This window comes from Psittacula echo (assembly GCF_963264785.1).
Source record: "Psittacula echo genome assembly, chromosome: 14".
Lineage (NCBI taxonomy): Eukaryota > Metazoa > Chordata > Aves > Psittaciformes > Psittacidae > Psittacula > Psittacula echo.
Genome location: NC_137750.1, coordinates 4,687,159 through 4,707,203, shown reverse-complemented (window position 1 = coordinate 4,707,203; position 20,045 = coordinate 4,687,159). Strand labels below are relative to the sequence as shown.

Sequence of the window (20,045 nt, the reverse complement as noted above, 5' to 3'; positions counted from 1 at the left end):
TCTTAGGACAGGCGGTCCATGGGGAGAGTGTTCCCAGGAGGAAGGCATCCCTAGAGGAGGGCTCCCCAGGACAAGGGTCCATGGGAGCAGGGTGTACGTGGAAGTAGGGGTCCCCGGGATAGGGATCCATGGGAGGGGGAAGGTCCTGGGAAAAGATGGGGTCCCAGAACAAGCGGTCCATAGCAGTGGAGAAGCATCCCCGGTGGGGGGGCCCGAGCACGAAGGCTCCCGTTCGGGGGGGGGGCTGGTGGGGTGGGGGGGTATCTCTCGGTAGGCGGGTACCGGCGCTGCGGCCCCGCCCGGTCCCTCGAGGCAGCCCCGCTCTGCTCCGCCCCGCTCCGCCCCGGGGCGGTGGTACCCGCGGTGCAGCCGCGCCATCGCCCTGCGCTGGGCCGGTAGCGGAGCGGTGAGTGCCGGGGGTAGGGGGGGGCTTTGCTCCGCTGCGGATGGAGGCGGGAACCGGGAGGGGGGGACCGGCTGGAGCGGGGGAAACAGCCCCCACCCGAGGGGTGTAAAACGGGAAGGGGAAGGAAAGGAGAGGAAGAGGAGGAGTTTTCGGTACCTGCCGGAGCGCGTCATTGCCCCGGAGTGAAGGCTTTGGGTCGTTATTGATGTGTGCATTCAGGTTTCGTGGCTGGGCGAAGAATGGTGAGGAGCGGGTGTTTGAAAGGGGTCCTTTGGGGGAAGGGGAGGGATGGAAACACAGAGGGGTGTCCCCAATCCCGTACCCGCTCTTAGCGACCGGCGGAGCTCCAGAGCGCTGGGTTCGGGGCGGGATGCGAAGGGATGCGGGCTGCGGCGGGGGGGTGCGGGATATGAATGCAGGAGCCGGGCATTCCCTCACGCTGCAGTTCCGTGTCGGTCCGGAGGGTTGGAGGCTGCGGTGCGGGGGTTCATGGTGCTGCTCAGCCCGAGACGCGCTTGTATCCCTCGGGATTCAGGCAGGGAGGAAAACTCATCCCGTTTTAAGAATGCATAAATAAAGCAATGAGCTTAAATAATTAAAGACCAGTAACAAGCACCGCAGGGTTTCCCTTAAGTATCATTTGGGCTACTGTCTGCTTGCAGCGAGATCAATAGTCTTGTATTCTTATCTGTCGTTCACTGATAAGTTGATTGCTTTTTCTTCAAGCACATTAAGCTGAGGTTCACCCCATCCCTAGTTTGAGATTTTAGCTTAAAAACCGAGGGAAACCTGAGGGGCTGCACTAAATCCCATCAACTGAGCCTTCAAGACCAGTGTCAGATTGGTCTGGGAAAGGCCCTGTAAGGACAAGCATCCTTGATGTGGAATTAAGGTACAAACCCAGTGATTGCTTTGATTGAGATGCCCATAAGTAGTTGTGTTTCAGCTGTTTCTCCTGGGGGGATAAGGTCATAAGGAAGTGGCTGAATTGTGGGGGACTTCCACAGGTTTGGGGTGTTTTCATTTTGTCCAGTCTTATTTGAATGAAATCTCTTGGCAGCTCCTTTTCTGCTCAACCTTTGGGTTCATTTCCACATCGGGAGCTTCTAGAAGGGTTTGGGTTTTGTTTTCCAACCATTTTCCCCCATTCAAGTGATGCTTCTTCAGTGCTCCCCATGTGCTGTGTGGCTTCATTAACTTAAGTGGAAATGGCAGGTGGAATACCAAGAAATCAATTGACAGGCTGAAAATGACCCTTCCTCCAAGCGAGGTGATGTAATTAAAGCATGGAAAGGCTCCAGGGAGGACGTGGGAGTATTGCTGTTTGTTAGTTTATAAGTGGATAGAAAATAATTAAAGCAGCAGTAACTGGTGTTGGTGATTCAGTCTGATTAAAGCATCTTTGCCAGGGCTTTTTGCTGCCTAAAATAGAGAAGACCAAGGAAAGGGGTCGCTGCTTTAACACAGTCGTGCAGCATTCACTAAGGACCTCAGTGGAGCTTCTCTTGTAAGAGCTCTTGAAATCTGCTCCTGAAAGCAAACAGAGGCAGCCCAAGCACTTAACAGGGCACAGCGTGAGCAGAGGGCAGCAGCCTGTTAGTTTTTATGACCTGTAAGCAATAGCTGCTGCTTTTGATTAATTCTAAACCACTGTGCTGTCATTTTGAAGCTCTAAAACACCCAGAGGAGTTGTATGCATGTTTCTTGTGAGGACTGGCTATCAGCATAGCTTCACGTTTAAGCATTCATTATTCTTTCTGTCAAAATCTTTATGGTTTTCATTTTTGGAGTAGTTTCAATGGGACTTTATCGGGGTTCTAGGTGGGATCTTTTCCTAAGGCTTCGCTTCCAGTGACCTGCAGCCATCACGGGTCCTAGTGCTGGGTCATTGCCTAGGGAGGGACCCCAGCACCCAGCAATGGAAGCTGTGATCAGTGGGTCTGGGTGCTCTCAGATGCCTTTCCGCTCCTCTCCTCCCTCTTACCCCTGTTAAATGCAGGAGCAGTTCATGTACTTGAAGTTGTTGGAGCTCAGCTCGCAGCAGCAGTGCTGGCATGTCAGCAGCCTTGTGTGTTTCTGTAGTTAGGTGATGCCTGTGCTCCAAAAATAGGTTTCCATATTAAAATACAGCTGGGGAAGGAAGCTTGAGCCATGTGTTGTCTAAGAGATAACAGCGGAACCAGGTCCTGACGCAGGGCTGCTCTGAGTATGCAGCCACCAAAACCATCAGTCCGCTTCTGGAATGAGTGTTGGTAGCTGAAAAGCATGGAATATGGGATATCCATTGAAATCTACGCTGTGTTTTAGTTGAAATAATGAGAAACGATCTGGTTGTAACCTGTGGCGTGTTGGTATTGCCGGAGGTGGGTCTTATGGCTGGAAGGGGTGGTTTGGTCCAGACCATCACTAACCCCTGGGCTTAGCCACTCATAGCTGTATTTCAGCTCCACAGATGAGGAAACAGAGAGACGCGGATTAACCAGTGACTCCGAACCTTGGGACAGCAAGGTGGTGGCAAAACAGGATAAAAACCTGGTGGTTTCTCAGCCTGCCATCCCTCATCAGGTACTCCGGGTGGGATGGGATGCTCTCTCCTGGAAAAGCATCTTCAATTTCATTTTGATTTCTTCTTTTATTTCCTAAAAGATGATGTTCAGCACCACTCTGCTGTGCAGGTGGCCTAATGAAGAGAGAGAAAGTAATGAAAATCAGTAGTGTTGGATCTGCTCCAGGATGCAAAGGGGTTACTCATGGTTAACTGGACAGTTTGCCCGGGGTGAGGTGGCTCTTGTTTTTGGATGCATGGCTCTGGCTGGCTGCCATGTGATGGACACTGGCATTGTGCTCTGAGATAAAGACTTTGATTTGTAGTTTATAGTAGCAAACTGAAAACAAGCCCAGGTTAGCTCAAGTCCTGTTTGCATTGAGCTGATCCCACCTTTGCACGGAGGGTGGCTCGGGGTAAATCAGTAAAGCTTGTAAATCAGTGCCACCAATTCCTGCCTGTCACGGCAGCTAGCATGCGTATGGGAAGGCATTTAAAATATGAGAAACTGAAAAGTTTATATGAAAATAGAGAAATACGAGCTGCTGAATGACGCAGCTGCCCGGCTTTTGCTCTTTAAATTGTTTTGTCATTTAATATAGGTCTTTTCTTGTTTGCTTCTTAAACAAGCTGCTCTTGAAAAATGGCACCAGCTGCTCTCAGAGAAGCAGGAGTATGGAGGCAAACGAGAGCTCTCCTATTCAAGAACTGTCTTATTAAGTGCAGGACTAAAAAGAGCAGCGTTCAGGTAAGTGGAGCACTTGCTGCTGCCTTTGTGCCTGCTGTTATTCTGCAGTCAAGTGGTTTGTGAGTCAGAGCTTTGTTGCAATGCTTCTGAAGCTTCGCAGTGCTCTGAATTTTGGGGTGGAATAGGGTTTTTGAGAAGGTGTTTTGTGGTTGGAAACATATCCTGAGCTGTAAGGCATTATCCTTATGTTAATATTGCAATCTCAGCGCACGTTTGCACCCGTATCTGAGCATTATGGCAGGATTTGACCTCTCCAAAAAGGTTTTATCTTTCCTAACAGTTCACCCGTGTGCATAGGTGATGTGTAATACTTTAAGATTCATTTTGAAGTACAGAAGAGGCGGTTCAATGCTTGGCTAGACTTGTTTAACAGTTCATGCTTTGTGTTTTGCTGCTTTCCACCCAAACAGTGTAAGTTTGCTGATATTTAAAGCATGTAGAATTATCCCTTTGTGCCTGAAAGTGGCTTCTTAGGTTACTAATGCATGCGATTAAAATCCTGCTGCAGTGCCAGGGAAGGATTTGGCATTGAAATTGCTGGTGCATTGCAAATGTTCAGGGAAATTTACAGGAACAAGGTGGGGAAACTCAGCCCCTCTTTAAGCTTTGTGTAACTGAAACTTGTGGAAGGTTTCATTTCTGCACTTGCTCTTTGGAGTTTTCACCTTCCTTTCTTTCTTGTCTCACACAGGAGGTCCTGTTCCCACTCTTCTTCTTGTTCTGGCTCATTCTGATGAGCATGATGCACCCGCATAGGAAGTACGCTGAGGTGGCCAACACCAACCTCGGCACCCTGGATACCTCCATGCTGGTGAATTTCATCATCGGGTACACACCACCGACCCGGATGGCGCGAGAAATCATGAATAAAGTGGCTTTTGATAACTTTGAAGATGGTATTTATACACCAAGCATCTGATTTTCCTCAGTATATCTCACGCTGCGGCTTGTGGCTTGTGTTTGTCACTGATGATGATAGGAAAAGAGCATTTCTTGCCTTTCTTTTCTGCTCAGACAGAGACTGAGAAGGCGTTTTTTCTGCTTGGCTGGCGAATGTTCTGGCACTGCCATCGCACAGCGATTCCCATTCTCCTCCTGCAGCCAACAAGTGTTAATGTGGCTGCAGGAAAGGATTTGAGATGCCCCGATGCAAAGTACATAAAGGCCCTGGACAGCTCTGGGGCTAATTCATACTTGTCCTGTGACATCCTGGGGCAGATTCAGGAGATGATGCTGTCCTGCAGATGTTTTAAGTTGTGGTTTCTGTCCTGTTGTTACTATCACAAGAGCATCTTTATTTCTGTGTAATTGCTATTAACACTGGGTCACCTCTGCTTTTGAAACAGATTTACTTTTGTTTTCCTTTCTTAAGCGCTTTGCCTACACATCTTGCACATAAGTGGGAACTTATCTCTCCCAAACCCCTCTGATGTATTAGTTTGGTGTCTTTGATTCTCTTCCTTGTGCTGGGCATGCTTCAGAGGAGCTGGAGAACCAGCCCAACATCGGCATTTTCCTTATGGAAAATAAGGTTCCATATGGCATATATCCATATGGTTCCACTTTCTTCCTTCAAACCCCATCTTCCTCCCATCCTCTGCTGAAGTTGGTGCAAATACCATGTTTTCATATATTTAGCCCGATGTACCACTGAATCTGCCCTTCTTGAAAAGCACTGGTGCTGGAGAATAAACTCTGGGATAGGTAGCAGAGGATTGGGGCTCAGAAGTTGCTGGAGCAGCAAAAAAAAGGGGGGAAAAAGGGAAGATTCAGGGATAAGATTAAATTTTATCCTGCTACTGAGCAACAGTTTCTATTTAGGAGAATACTTCCTTCACTGGGACAAAAATACAGCCTTATATATCTATAGCTCTATCTCCAAAATGACATAAATCATTAATGATTATCATGATGCTTCTTTACAACTGATGCAGTTTTTCTCCCTGCTGTGCTGATACCTAAATCAGTGTGATAATGTCCTCTGTCTCACAGGCATCATCACCGAGGAGTATCTAAGTGAAGAGGAGCTGCAAGAGGCCAGTGCTTTTAAACCCTCAAACTTTGTGGGTGTTGTGTTCAATGATGCCATGTCCTACCAGCTGAGGTTCCACGATTCAGTCGCTATGTCTTCCATCTACATGGAATCGAGAGGTGAGTGTGCACACTCTGATTTGTGTTCTGTAAGGGGATAAACTGAAAGGTCATTCCCATCTTTACATTGAGGACGGGACAGATTAACTCTGGCTGTTTGCATTTTGAAATGCCATGTTTCATTCTGCAGCCAGTTGCTCCAACCTGCGGAAAGGATGTGAATCAGTGACATACTGGAGCTCGGGGTTTATAGCTCTGCAAGCCTGCATCGATGCTGCAATTATACAGGTAAATCTGATCATGTCATTAAAGCAAGAGGTTCAAATCCATGGAGTGCCTGGGCTCTGGCTGGTTTTGTGATGTTATCTGTTAATGGTACAAAATGCCATATCAAAAATAAGCTTGAATACAATGAGAAGAGCAGCCTGGTCTCATGGAGGGTGTCCCTGCCGTGGCAGGGGGTTGGAACTGGATGAGCTTTAAGGTCCCTTCCAACTCAAACCACTCTATGATTCTATTTCATGTGTGTTTTGCCATGGCTTGTATAGAGGTGTTCTTGTCCAGTTGAATAATGTGGACATTTGTCTTCATTTGTGTGCGATGCTGGAGCCTTGCGTTAGACCTCAAAACACATGACAGTACTCACCCCAAAAAGCTATTTCAAATGCTGGCCCAAAAGGCACTGCGGAATTTGCCTTACTATTTTGGTGTCATCATTTGCCAGCAATGCCCTTTTCCCTGCTGCTCTCCCATCGTGCTGCTTGCAGTGAGAGCCAGTCTTACATTTTTAGGCAATAGGAATTGCAAAACCTGTTAATTTTATCACTAAGCATCCGGATTTTCTCCAATTCCCATGATTTTGAACTGGGATTTGGGGACTGTAGGGGTTTGGGCTCTCCAGATCTCTCTCTGTTAGTGACAACACTTAAGGGCTGAGCTGGAGTTGCTGCTGCTGGGTTGGATAGGGTGGCAAAAGCAGGAGTGATGCAAAACTAACTCTTCCTTCCATTCCTTCCAGCTGAAGACCAATCAGTCTGTTTGGGAACAACTTGAATTGACAAGAGCCGTGGTTATGGGAGAGGCTGCAGTGGTGGAAATAGATAATTTTCCCCGTGCCATCATTTTAATTTACCTGGTGATCGCTTTCTCTCCATTTGGGTATTATCTGGCCATTCATATTGTGGCAGAAAAGGAGAGGAAGTTGAAGGAGTTCTTAAAAATACTGGGACTTCACGACACTGCCTTTTGGTACGTGAGTGTTTGAGATAACCCATTCTTGATAAAGAAAATATGAAGTATATAAAGAAATAGGAAAACTAACACTTTCTAGAAAACAGTTCTATCCCATCCTCCAGGTTTTTATGTTGTTTTCAGGCTGATGAACTGGAAGCAGCCTAAAAGTGAGATGCTCTGTAAGGTCTATCCAGAGAGAAACTTGCAGCATCATTTTAATCAGTAAATACCAGAGCGATGCTGTTGCATTTATGAAGGTAAAGTTATGCCTGACTTAGAGGGTTTAAATGTGTGATGATGTGTGAGATTTTTATGTAGTTTGATTTTTATTGGTTTTGACTGTTTTTGGCTCAGTGCCTCCTTTTCTGGAGGCTCCACAGGTAACCTGCAGTTTCTCCTCCTTCCCGGACACATAATTAAATGAATCTAACTCTATCATCTTAATGTGACAGAGCAGTCTAAGCTTGTTTCCATACCATGATGGAACTTACCCTATGCAATGTAATGTTTGGGCTTTTTTCCAGATGAGGGGATGTGCTAATTTGAAACCATGGGTTGAGCTGCAGAGATAAAAATGGGTTTAGCTTTGCCCTTTGCTGCAGGGGCCGACAGCGTTTTAACATCTTTCCCACTGTAACAGCCAGTTGGGTTATTTTTGTCTGGTTGCTTTTGTTTGATTTCTGCACCCAAGCTTTTTTCCTGCCAGTTCTGGTTATTTGTGATACATCCTTAGTGATAAATCCTGTTTAACCGACCCATCACCTGTGGCATTTGTTATCTATCCCCACTTGCCTCTTTGCACGTGAGCACTGAGCATCTCTGGTCCAGGGTGTTTGATGGCACACTGGTCATGCAGCTCTGATCAACCACTGACTGTAGCTCAGAAACTTGCTGCTGTGGAAGATGTGTCCTTTTTCACTGCCTGTTTGCAAGCCCCCCTTGTTTCCTGAGGTCAGAATTGCTCCCAGGCTTGCAGCTCTGTTTTTACAAAGAAAAGGATTTTATTACCCAGCCCAGCTACTGGAATGACCAGTGTATTAAATATTAAATAGGATTTCTTTAATTATTGAAGCCTGCTGCTCACTTACCTTCTTCTGGTGATATCAGGAAATTAATGATGCAAGTTTAAATCATATAAAAGTCATGAATCATCTGATTGTGGAACTTTGATGCTCCGGGTATTGATGTGTGTGCTGTAATGCCTGGAACAATCACAGGGATGTTTATAAGAGAGCTCTTTATCTGGGGGCTCTTGTTCTGTTGCGAGCTTGTCCTCTGGTGCAGCTGTTTGGAATATTAAAGAATGGTAGATTTAGCTGTTTGTATGTGGGGATAATTCCGGCTGGGAATTCACTGACTGCTTTCTGTTCTTTTTTTCCCCTTGTTTTGCTCCTAGGCTTTCTTGGGTGCTGCTTTACATTAGCCTGATTTTTGTCATGTCCATTCTTATGGCGGTGATTGCAACGGCCTCTTCCCTCTTTCCCCAGAGCAGTGCCTTTGTGATATTCCTACTTTTTTTCCTGTATGGAGTCTCTTCAGTAAGTATTCCTGGTCTCAGTGAATTCACCCATCCCTGTGGGGTTTTTTTCCCTTCCCATCTGATCTTGCTCTCTCTATTAAAGCATCTGGAACAAGCATAGCATCTGCAGGAGCAGTTGGCAGTGGGTGTCTTGCCCATGCTCATCCCATTCCCCAGGTCTGCTCCAGTTTGGGCTGCTGTACAGGTTTCAGTGGTCACTATGAGGAACACCTTTCCTTACTGAAATATCGAGCTTATAACCATGTGGTTTTGAACACTGTCTGTACAGCACCATTTTGAAGTCCAGACCCATGCACTCTTCTAAACATTGGCTGTTGCTATATAGTGTAATGTCAAAACCCTAATTAAGGGTCAGACAATTATGTATATAGCAAATTTTTCCCTTTTCCTGTGCTCTGTCACTTGGCATCTTTGGAACCTCTGCCCCTCCCAGTGGTCTGTTAGTAAGGGAAATGTGGGATGTGGGTGATGCTGTAGTGACTACCAGGAAAACGATGTGGTTATCAGAGCGAAGATTGAAACTGTGGTCTTTTTACTTTGGTTTTCATATACCCTGTAATATATCTTAATATAGTACCTTATTACCTCTTTCTGTAATCTGTCCTTAGGTTTTCTTTGCACTTATGCTGACACCTCTATTTAAAAAGTCAAAACATGTGGGCATAGTGGAGTTCTTGGCGACGCTGGCTTTTGGGTTTGTGGGCCTTAACATTGTCCTGCTGGAAGATTTCCCCAAGTCTTTCGTGTGGGTCCTCAGCCCCTTGTGCCAGTGCAGCTTCTTGATCGGCATCGCGCAGGTAAATCACCACCTTCTGCTCGGATCGCAGCCTCATCGTGCTCATTTCTCTTGTATCATCTTCAACCAGCTCTTGATGTAGTGAAATTATGATGATTTTCTTTGATAAACTGATGGTGGTAGGCGAAAATGCCTGTTTTAATAGCTTACCACAGCAATTTAACATCAAGTGCACCATCAAGTAGCTGGTTTTCTTTGTGTTCATTGCTGTGATCTCAGTCACTTTTTCCATTGTTTTATTTATTGCTGTGTTAAGTTTGCTGTTCTGTCTTCCCAGGCTGGCATAGTGCTGGTGTGTAACATCTCCCTCTGTCCCTGATTGTTGGCAGGTCATGCATCTAGAAGATTATGAAGATGGTGCAACGTTCTCAAATCTAAGTCACGGTCCCTACCCACTCTTCATCTCTCTCATTTTATTGGTGCTGGATAGCATCTTTTATCTGCTTGTAGCTGTCTACCTGGATCAGATTATGCCAGGTATGTCCATGAGAAAAACTGAACTGTGCTGGCATCACCGGTTCCTGAGGTCCTGAGCCCCAGGTTGACACGGCTGATGACAGGACAAGGGGGAATGGCTTTAAGCTGACAGGGAATGGGTTTAAGGTCCCTTCCAACACAAACCAGTCTGGGATTCTATTTCTGTCTGAATTTTGACTGTGGAGAAAGGAGGTGGTGCTGTTTGCAAATACATTTTACGCTGTGACTCAGAATACTTTAAGCTGAAATCAGTTGTTTCCTGTTAAAGGTGTGAGATGCGAGGAGCAGTATCAGCGTGTTTAGAATCACAGTGGCCATTAGGCACTCCAGCTAACTTCTGTTTCCCTCTTTCTAGAGGAGAAGCTTCCTTACTGGGTTAACCAATGCCTCAGCCTTGCAAATTGCTCTTATAGGGTTGATAATTAAGGACTGCTGCTGTTCCAGACCTTTCCCTGTGACAGCAGTAGTTTAACATGAAACCCAGAATACAGTTGTTTATCTTGTGGCTAATGCCTGCTTGACCCTTCAGCAGCCTTTGCCTCTGTTCTCTCTGATTTCTAAGCCTGTGTTTAAGTCACTTTTCTTTCAGCACTGGGGGTTTCTCTTGCCTAGAAAGAGATTTGCACGTGTATTTAAATACTTAGCTAAAACTGGAGCCTGCTTGCAGTGTTGATGGGAACCACAGCTTAAATGCAGATAATGTAAACTTGGCTGATGGAATCCCTCCAGAATGGGATGCAGGCTGGCTCCTGAGCCTTTAGCAGCATAGCTCATGGGTTTTAGAGCTAAAAGCCAAATTCAGAGGAATATCTGCAGTTCCAGTTAAGAAACTGGCTTTTTCCCTTTGCTTTCCAGGGGAGTTCGGACTGCGCCGCACGCCCTTCTTCTTCATGAAGCCCTCTTTTTGGTCCAAGCACAGAAAGAACTACAAGGAATTGTACGAGAGCAGCGTCAATGGCAGTTTAAGCTTCAGTGAGATAGTTGAACCCGTGCCTTCGGAATTCCAGGGGAAGGAAGCCATCAGGTACAGTTCCTGCCCTGTCTCACGTGCAGATTCACCTGGATCCTGACGTTTTGTTGTGCAACTTGAAAACCACTTAGTTATCCAGTCTATGCTGGATTCAAACAGCATATGGTATGCATTGCAGAGAGCCCTCCACACACGCACCATGGCTACTTTCCATCTTCAGTGAAGGCCCATCATCAAGGACATGGATGCCCTCCAAGGATAGATCACTGGGCTTAAAGAAAGGGTTTGTTTGTGGATTGTATTCCTTTAGCTGGAGCCCTCTCAAAACCGGCTGGTTTTCCATTCGCTCAGTTGCACTGAGGCCATGAGAGGCATAAGCGGTTGCAGATGTTGAAACGCCTACTCTTCTGGGAGAGTTTAGTTTCTGGTAATGCGCTTTTGAGGAGGAAAAGCTGAATTCTAGGTCTGTGTGAAGGCTGATGTGTCCTCTGTAGACCAGAGGGGAACTTCGTGGCGGTTTTACCCATATACGAGGGTAAAACAGAACTGAAAACAGGATATCTGTTCTTTCATCTTTCATGCTGCATTTTGTGTCACCTGATGTCTTGCATCTGCACTGTCAGGTATTTATTGGTGTTTCCCAGATGTTATTTTCAGTATCTGCCTTTTAGCGCTTGGTTCCATCATTTTCCAGTGCTGTAGCCTGATGTGAGTTGGGGAACTCTGCATCTTCACTCCTCCTGGTTGGCTACGCGAGCCTCAAATAACTGTTTGAGCTTAGTGACTAGGATGAGTCTTGTATTGTCCACACTACCCGTATCTCTTTGGGCATCCACCATGGGTTGAAGGGTCCAGTCTTTATCCTGATTTTCACATTATAATATTGTGGCTGGTTTTGCATCGTTCATTCACCCTGGACTCTTGCCATGGCATCTCTCCATCAGCTCACCATCATGTTTGCGCTATCTTGTCATCATTATATGTAGAGGTTTTGTTTTCTTGCATACCCAGTTCTCCTTGCTATTCACTCCTGTAATCCACTCCCCATCCTCATTTTCAGGCTGGCCAGGCTTCCTGAATGCATCCTTCACGTGGTGCCTTCAGATAAACTGATTGGCATTTTTCATTTTGACTAGCAGTGGGGCTGGAAGGAAGGTGTTTTGCCTTTCTTTAGAGAAAGATACCTACTTTCTTCTACCTAATTTTGATCAAGAGCTGCCAGAAATCACATCTTTGGCGTCTGTTTTACTAACACCTCTTTTCCATATCATATCTGTTGAATCTTTTGTTGTATTGTGCAGTTATTGGGGAGTAGCTGTTGCCTTTTCTAGCTTGGGAAACCTCTAGTGCATGGTCGTGATTTGATAAAGAAACACAGATTTGAAATAACTCAGCGTATTATCATAGGAGATACCTTAGAAGGTGACCAGAAAAAGCTTTCTGGTACCAGGGTGGAGGTGGACTAAGTTCTGTGCCAAGATGTCCTGTCTCTTGACTTGCTTCTATAGGTCTTTAACATGTCTAGTGCCATTTTAGTGTGGTCTTCTTGTTGTGACTGTTGCCAAGTGTTGATCATTCAAAATGACGTACAAAGATCCTACAATAGCTTATAAAATGACTTGTCTTCTTTCAGAATCAGCTGTGTTCAGAAAACATTCAGGAAAAAGGGGGAAACTGTGGAGGCTCTCAGAAGTAAGAACCTTTTAGCTTTATACCTGCTTACCAGGTGCAGCGGAGCGATAGCTGAACTGTTGAGTGATCTTTTGTGTTTCAGTTTGGGCTTTTTGGTTCTTTTTGTGGGGCTGGGCCTTAAAGCATGAATGCCAGATGTGCTTGTGTGTGTCCTTATGTTGAGAGTAATCTTGTTTAAAATGGTACCCCAAAAGGGGAGCCCTTCCATCACCAAAGGAAGCCCTCTGATGTCATCTCTGTTACTCCTCTGCCCATGTTGTTAGTGATATGTTCTTTCCCTTCCCTATGTGGCTTTCAAACATGGTCACCCCAAAGTGGTGCAGGGACTGTCCCGGCCCAGCAGTGCCATGCCACCCCAGGGCATGGAGGTGAGGTGTCCCCTTGAGCAGAGGCTAAATGCGTACCCCACATGTTAGTATTTGAATGTACCTTTGTGGTAGGAGCCGGCTCCGGGTACCACGAGAACACCACTAACGTCTCCTCTTCCTCTTGTGCCTGCCCTGGGGACCAGATTTATCCTTTGACATCTATGAAGGTCAGATCACGGCTCTGCTTGGGCACAGTGGGACAGGGAAGACAACGCTGATGAACATCCTCTGCGGGCTGTGTCCACCAACAGACGGTGAGCTTCCTCAGTGTCAGGAGACCTTGAGCATCCTGCTTTGGAAAACCAAAGCCGTTGACCTTTGGTATTTCAGGATGCACCAGGTTTTTCTCTGGATAACATCCACTTTAGGTCCGTGTCCACGCTAGCCTGCTCTCTGGCAGTAACAACACCTCTCCACTGATTGCTCCTGGCTTTTCTTTTATAGGGTTTGTCTCTGTCTATGGGCACAAAGTCTCTGAAATCGATGAGATGCTCGAAGTACGACAGATAGCGGGGGTGTGCCCTCAGTCCGACATCCACTTCGATATACTAACTGTGGAGGAGAACCTCTCCATATTTGCTGCAATTAAAGGAATCCCTCAGAATGATTTGATACAAGAGGTAATCAGCTGCACACAGATACTGTCTGTATTTTAACCTGTATGACAAAATACCCTTACACTGTGCAGGGATTTCCCTAAGACAAGTTTGCAGAGAAATACTGTTCTACAGTACAATAGGCAAAGAGGTACAGGCAGATTTCTTTACAAAGATAAATTGTCAGTTATGTGTAAGAGACTAAAATGCTCATAAAGTGTTCTAAATCACAGCATTTGTATTAAGGTGTAGACACCTTTGAAGTTCTTCTGCTCTGCTGGAGCTGAAGACCCTGCTCTGGATGTACAGGTTCATTAGCAGGGTGTGCAGCTCAGATACACCGAATTAGGAACAGTTAATTTGAGTGTTATTGTTAATAATCTGGTTAAAAAACTTATAGGTTTTTTAACAATAGATGTGTTCTGTGTGTTCTACAGGTGCAGAAAGTGCTGTTGGATTTGGATATGCAGCCTATCAGAGACAACCAAGCTAAAAAATTAAGCGGGGGGCAGAAGAGGCGCCTGTCGGTGGGGGTTGCTGTTCTTGGTAACCCAAAGGTGAGTGTGATGGAGAAGTTCCTCACTTGGTGTCACTAATACACCTAAGGGTGGGTGTTTCTTATCAGAACCATGCTAATAATGCTAATAAGATGTAGTACTATGTATGTATATATGTAATAATAATGCTGCTAATAAGTGAGAGGCAGAGATTGTTACTTTGAACATCTGTTGCTCCTTTTCTCTTTGCTTATGGTTTAAACAATTAAAATCACTTCAGTAGCTGAACCTTTATAATTAAGGATGTTAAAGGTTTAGGTAATGGCAGTGGCTCTGGATTTGACCTCTTTGTGAAATAAATAGCATGGCAAGTTTTATGCTGTTTCTGACAAGTAAGATTTAGCTCCCAAGAGTGAACCTGTTGGAGACTTTCCTTGCAAATCCATAGATCCATGGAATCCCAGACTGGTTTGGGTTGAAGGGACCTTAAAGCTTGTCCAGTTCCAACCCCTGCCATGGGCAGGGACGCCTTCCACTGGAGCAGCTTGCTCCAAGCCCCTGTGTCCAACCTGGCCTTGAACACTGCCAGGGATGGGGCAGCCACAGCTTCCCTGTTTAAAGCCATTCCCCTTTGTCCTGTCACTACATGCCCTTGTCAAAACTCTCTCTCCAGATTCCTTGCTTCCAGGCACTTGGAGCAGGGATGGAGCCAGAGCTCTTTTTTGTGTTACAGTTCTATTATTTCTAGCCTTTAAGAGTGGGGGCTGCCTTTAGATCTGTATTTAAATATGATGTGTGTCAGTTCACTGGGATTTTGAAAGAGTGTGTGTGTATTTAACCATCCTTTAATGGGAGGAGTGAGTCCGTAGCTAAAAGTGACTTTATTAGAAACAGAATAAAACAGGCTGGCATTAACTTACTATTATGATTTTCCCATTTGTCACAACAGGAGGTGAGTTTATTCCATGTATAATGAAGGGAGCTGCCCTGCTTACTCTAGAATGTTCTATGTTTTAGAGGACTAATGAGCAGGCTTCAAGCGACAAGCCCTGTGTCTGTTACTTAGGTAGGATTTCCTGAGGTCAGCATCATGCATGTGGATGTGGCTTTACAGGCTCTCTTGGTTTTGCACTAAGGTTTTGCTGCTGGATGAGCCGACTGCAGGGATGGATCCATGCTCACGGCACATCGTCTGGAACCTCCTGAAAAACAGGAAAGCGGATCGTGTGACAGTTTTCAGCACGCACTTCATGGATGAGGCGGATATCCTTGCTGGTGAGTCCTGCTGCCACCCCCTGGGTACCAACCTGGCGCAGTGACAGTCCCGTCAGTGGACAGCAGGAAGTGATGCTTCTCTAACCATGGAATACACTCCTATGTGAAATACAGGGGGTTTGGAGCAGATTTTGTCGGTATTCTGATTCAAGATCCTTCTTGACTTTTGTCTCTAGATCGGAAAGCTGTGATTTCTCAAGGGATGTTAAAATGCCTTGGATCCTCTCTCTTTCTCAAAAGCAAATGGGGAATTGGCTATCGCTTGAGGTATTATTTTTTGTGTGATACGTGTTGTGTTGACATCATATATCACTTCTTAAATTGCTTTCTGTTGAAATCTGTAAGATGGCAACCCCTTTGTACCGACTGCTTGGTGCTCTCCTGTGCTGGTGTAAGGAGAAAAGCTTTAAAACCCCAGTTTCCTGTGTTTTCGTAGCATGCACATCGATGCCTATTGCAACACAGAAGCTACAACCTCTCTGATACGACAGCACATCCCTGCAGCCAGCTTGCTCCAGGAGAACGATGAGCAGCTCGTGTACACGCTGCCGCTTAAGGACATGGACAAGTTTGCAGGTACTGATGGTTGTGTGGTGCTGCAGGGTTGAATGGCTGTAGAAATGAAATCCAGCAAACGTGGCTGCAACTTGCAATTCTCATTACATTGTGACTTCTGCATTTATGTGTCTTTATATGTATTTGTTATTTGGCTGGTGCTCAGTTAAGTAAGGTCTTAGGTGAGTGATGACCTTGCTGCATCCCCCGAAGGAGCTGTGGTGTGTTAAGTGGGATGCGGGTACCCAACAATGAGGGCTGGGGAGATGCTGTTAGCAGAAGGATGAAGAGACCCCTTTGTCCAAGAATCCCCTTGTCCTGCAGAAGCATCATCTTGTCACAGAGTGTTTTCATGAGCAGGGTTGGCCTCCAGCAGGAAGCCAGAAAGCCCCAAGTCCTACCAAAATCAATCCCCCTTGTTGTGAGTTGCAAAGAGCATCGTGTCACTGCCTTAAAATTCACTGTGAGGGAGCACAGAGCAGATGTGCTGATTTCACTAGATGGCAGCAGTTACCTGATCAGTCCTACCCTGGGCTCCTTGGTCACCTCCCAGGGTATGGAAGAAACAGTGTCCCCTTTGTGCAGAGCTAAGGGAGAATCAATACTGATGTGAATATGCGGCTCATATTTCATAAATGGTATTTTCCCCATTGCATTTAGCCAGTTCATAGTTTATTCGCTTCCCCTCTAGCAGAGACTGTGTGAACTTTCTGGAAAAGCAGGCAGGATTGAATCAATTCCCCAAAACTATTGCCAGGAGAAGCCGAGGTTGGGAACATGCCTCAGCCACAGGGGCAGAAGGAATTGTGGAGATGTGATGAGCATTATTGTGTATCCAACTGCTCTTCCCATTTTACCTTTCCTTTCAGTGTGATCTTGGCTCTGAAGCTCCTTGTTTTATCAAGTCATTCAGTTCATAGGACTGGCAGAAGGCAGTTTCAGGAAAACATGCCCGTTTCTGACCAGACATTGAAGTTTTGTGCTAAAAGGGGCTTATCCCAACCTTGGCTCTCAAGCCACGACCTGGGTCTTCATAACTAAGCAACCACATTCACACGTTACCTCCTTTTTCCCACCATGCAGAAGGCTTTAGGGATGCCTCTGGTGCGCTTGAAGACCTCTTGGGAGGCGATGTAGCCCTGTTTCAGAGCAGGATGCTTCATTTCTGTCTCTAGGCTTGTTTTCTGACCTCGACACCCATTCCCACCTGGGCGTTATCACCTATGGCGTTTCAATGACGACGCTGGAGGATGTCTACCTGAAGCTGGAGGTTGAGGCAGAGATTGATCAAGCAGGTGGGGTGGACCATGGCTGTTTTACTGGTTTCCTTCGTATCTGATTTAGCCTTCACTAGTGTAGAATTGCCCTCGTCACTACCAGAAGGAGCTTTGCCTTGGAGGCAGGAATAACAAGTCCTCTTGCAGAGCGCATCAGCTCCTCTGCTCTCAGAGCCAGATCCAGCCTTTTGAAACATTTAACACAAAACCCACTCAAAAGCAGTGGTTTTGGGTGTGGAGTGGTTCTGGGAGGAGGCAGGGGAAAAGCTTTTTACTTGCTGTGTCTGCGGTAGTGCATTTTTCATCCAGTGTACTTACAGCTTCTTTGCTTTGTAGTGGCGCTTCTTAAAATGGGCTTTATTGTCCTAATGGAGCTTTACTTTCAAGCAGTTCTAAATGCACAGTGTAAAATTCATTTCCAGCTTTCTGCATGAACAGTAATATTAACAGCCTGCATTTAAGGCTGAAATAGATGAACTTCTCGCTTTTTTTTCCCCCTCCTTTAAATTAACTTTCAATTCTAATAAAGTTGGGATCACTTAATGTTACTCCAGAATGAATCAGTTCTTCTTTTGATGTTTACTTTGAATGGTTTAAGCTATCTTAATCTTTCTAGAGCTTTCTGAGTGATACAGGCTAGTAACCTATCCTGCTCTGCAAAGTTTCTGTGTGGGTATAAGAGGGTTTAATAGCTGAACACGCTGGTACTGACTAGTGCTGATGCATACGTAGGTTAATGGTGAGAAATAGGGGTGAATACATCTTTTGAGTGGCAGAAATTTATATCACCTCCTCTGTGTGTGATTCAGAGCTTTGGGTAGATCAGTGTCATTGACCTTGGGGTTAAGTTGAGACACTGGGATGGGATGAGATGGCTTCTGCAATAGCAAGGGGCAGGAACTGATGGCCACCCAGCTTCCTCCAGCCCTGCCATTTCAAACCATGCTCTGTCAGAGCATCACATTGTAGAGTTTCACTCTCTTCTGTTTCAGATTACAGCGTGTTCAATTCCCAGCAAGTGCAGGATGAAATGGATACAAAATCCCTGGACGATATGGAGCAGAGCCTCCTGATGCTGTCGGAGACGAAGGCACCCGCAATGAGCAATGCAGCCCTCTGGAAGAAGCAGGTTGCCACCATAGCAAAAGTTCATTTCCTTAGTCTCAAGCGGGAAAACAAGTGTGTGAGAGTGATGTGAGTATTGGGGCTTTCTCATTTGTATGCATAAATGCTCCAAACCTGTTTGAATGACACAAAGAAAGGGCAGGGTGTGATTAATGTTCTCCCCATAGTTATATTTGAAACATAATAAGTGATACTATCCATTACTGTTGAATGCATGCTTTTGCGGGGTGCGGGAGGTGATGTTTAGTAGTATGCACAGAAATTGGGTTGGCTTTGGCTGGATTTTAGTAAACCCCAAACTTCTCTCTCTTGCAGGTTGTTGCTTTTCCTGATTTTCCTCGTAGTTCAGATTCTACTGTTTTTCATACATCACATCATCAAAAATTCCGTCGCTGCCATCAAGCTCTCCCCTGATTTGTACTTGCTGAAGCCCGGAGAGAGCTCTCACAAGTACAGGAGTCATCTCCTGCTGCAGAACTCCACAGGTAGGAGGGTAAAGATGCTTCTGTCTCCCCTTCTCTCTTTAAGATAGTGTTTTACAAGGTGGGGAAGGATGATGTGTGCAGCATTTGGGCCTGGGGACAAGCCTTTTCCTCATAGTTAACCCAAATGAAGGGTTTCCAAGTACCCACAGAGGGTAAAGAGTGAGTATCCTTCATGCCACTGGGATTGATTTGGAGACCTTCCTCCTCCTCCATGTCTGGTAGCTTTATGCTCACTATGTCATAAAATGACCTGTATGAAGGAACTGGCCCCAGAGCCGTTTAGATCCATCAACATTAAAATCCTGCTATAAAACAGTTTGGAAAATTGCTTTTTGCCTCAACTTGGGATGTTTTAAATGTGCATAGCAGCAAATGCAGGCAATAGAAATGAGGGTCTGAGCTACAGGAATTTGGGCTTAATGCAACTTAATTTCTCTGGACACCATATCAAAGTGCTGCTGGTTTCCTGCTATTTTAGTGAATTTTCTATTCAACTGAAACTTTGAGCCTCCTGATAATGCTCATTGGCAGCTCTGCTCCATTGGACTTGCACAAATGCATTGGAGAATAAAACCATAACATTTTCTGGAGTTCTTTGGAGGCTGTTGAGTGAGAAGCCAAAATAAAGCCATTCATGTGTTTGGAATAGCAGAAGACTCTCTTTGATGGGTGTGAGGAAACGACGATCTTTCTTCTTAGGGTTGTACCTCTGAGAAAATGCATTAGTGAGTGCTGAGGAGGTTTGGAAAAGACATGTAGATGTGATGCTTAGGGACATGGTTTAGTGGTGGCTTGGCAGCGCTGGGTTAATGGTTGGACTTTATGATCTAAAGGGGCTTTTCAACCTAAACAATTTCATGCCTCGACGTTGTTTTCTCTGTCTTACACCAGAATCCAGTATCGACGACATTGTTCGCTCTCTTGGGAGCATGAACATCCTCCTGGAGATGTTCAATGACAGTGATTACGTCTCGGTAGCACCTCACAGTGCAGCTTTAAATGTGCTTGATCTTGAACCCAGACAGGTAAGAGAGCCAGACTGGCTCAGTCGTATCCCAAGGAGCAGACAAGCAGCTGGGTTTGTTGTTCTCCGGACTGAAAGGCACGTATTGAGTCATGTAATCAAATAATATCCTATGATATTGCTTATACAAGAGGACTTGTATTAACACAATGGAAATACTATCAAATTATCAAAATGAATGTTCTCCCATAATGATAATTATGGTAGACCAATAAAACTTCCATCCCCTTTTTCTCCCCCCAAGGATACCAATAGCCAAGAGGGATATTTTACTTTACAAGAGACCTGGCACAGGGATTCATTTATTTTCTTATGCTGGTTGAATTGTACAATTTGACAGAAGTA

The 20,045-nt window shown here is 45.5% G+C and overlaps 1 protein-coding gene across 2 annotated transcripts in view; it reads left to right on the top strand.

Moving 5' to 3' along the window:
* The first annotated feature begins 368 nt into the window (after nt 1-368).
* ABCA5 (ATP binding cassette subfamily A member 5) overlaps nt 369-20,045 on the top strand; it is a 32,377-nt gene continuing 12,700 nt past the window's right edge. Inside the window, exons 1-22 of one of the 2 annotated variants that reach the window (XM_080629518.1) lie at nt 369-406; nt 2,851-2,971; nt 3,582-3,699; nt 4,391-4,595; nt 5,692-5,850; nt 5,981-6,078; nt 6,809-7,038; nt 8,420-8,561; nt 9,172-9,360; nt 9,689-9,836; nt 10,692-10,860; nt 12,440-12,498; nt 13,010-13,120; nt 13,311-13,486; nt 13,900-14,019; nt 15,096-15,234; nt 15,411-15,501; nt 15,671-15,810; nt 16,965-17,084; nt 18,059-18,260; nt 18,507-18,676; nt 19,568-19,701. In XM_080629518.1, the coding sequence (XP_080485644.1) occupies nt 3,595-3,699; nt 4,391-4,595; nt 5,692-5,850; nt 5,981-6,078; nt 6,809-7,038; nt 8,420-8,561; nt 9,172-9,360; nt 9,689-9,836; nt 10,692-10,860; nt 12,440-12,498; nt 13,010-13,120; nt 13,311-13,486; nt 13,900-14,019; nt 15,096-15,234; nt 15,411-15,501; nt 15,671-15,810; nt 16,965-17,084; nt 18,059-18,260; nt 18,507-18,676; nt 19,568-19,701 (2,907 nt within the window). In that variant the 5' untranslated portion in view covers nt 369-406; nt 2,851-2,971; nt 3,582-3,594. Of the gene's footprint in view, nt 407-571; nt 649-2,850; nt 2,972-3,581; nt 3,700-4,390; nt 4,596-5,691; nt 5,851-5,980; nt 6,079-6,808; nt 7,039-8,419; nt 8,562-9,171; nt 9,361-9,688; nt 9,837-10,691; nt 10,861-12,439; nt 12,499-13,009; nt 13,121-13,310; nt 13,487-13,899; nt 14,020-15,095; nt 15,235-15,410; nt 15,502-15,670; nt 15,811-16,964; nt 17,085-18,058; nt 18,261-18,506; nt 18,677-19,567; nt 19,702-20,045 lie in introns of those variants that run through there. The other variant, XM_080629517.1, reaches the window with a different exon arrangement.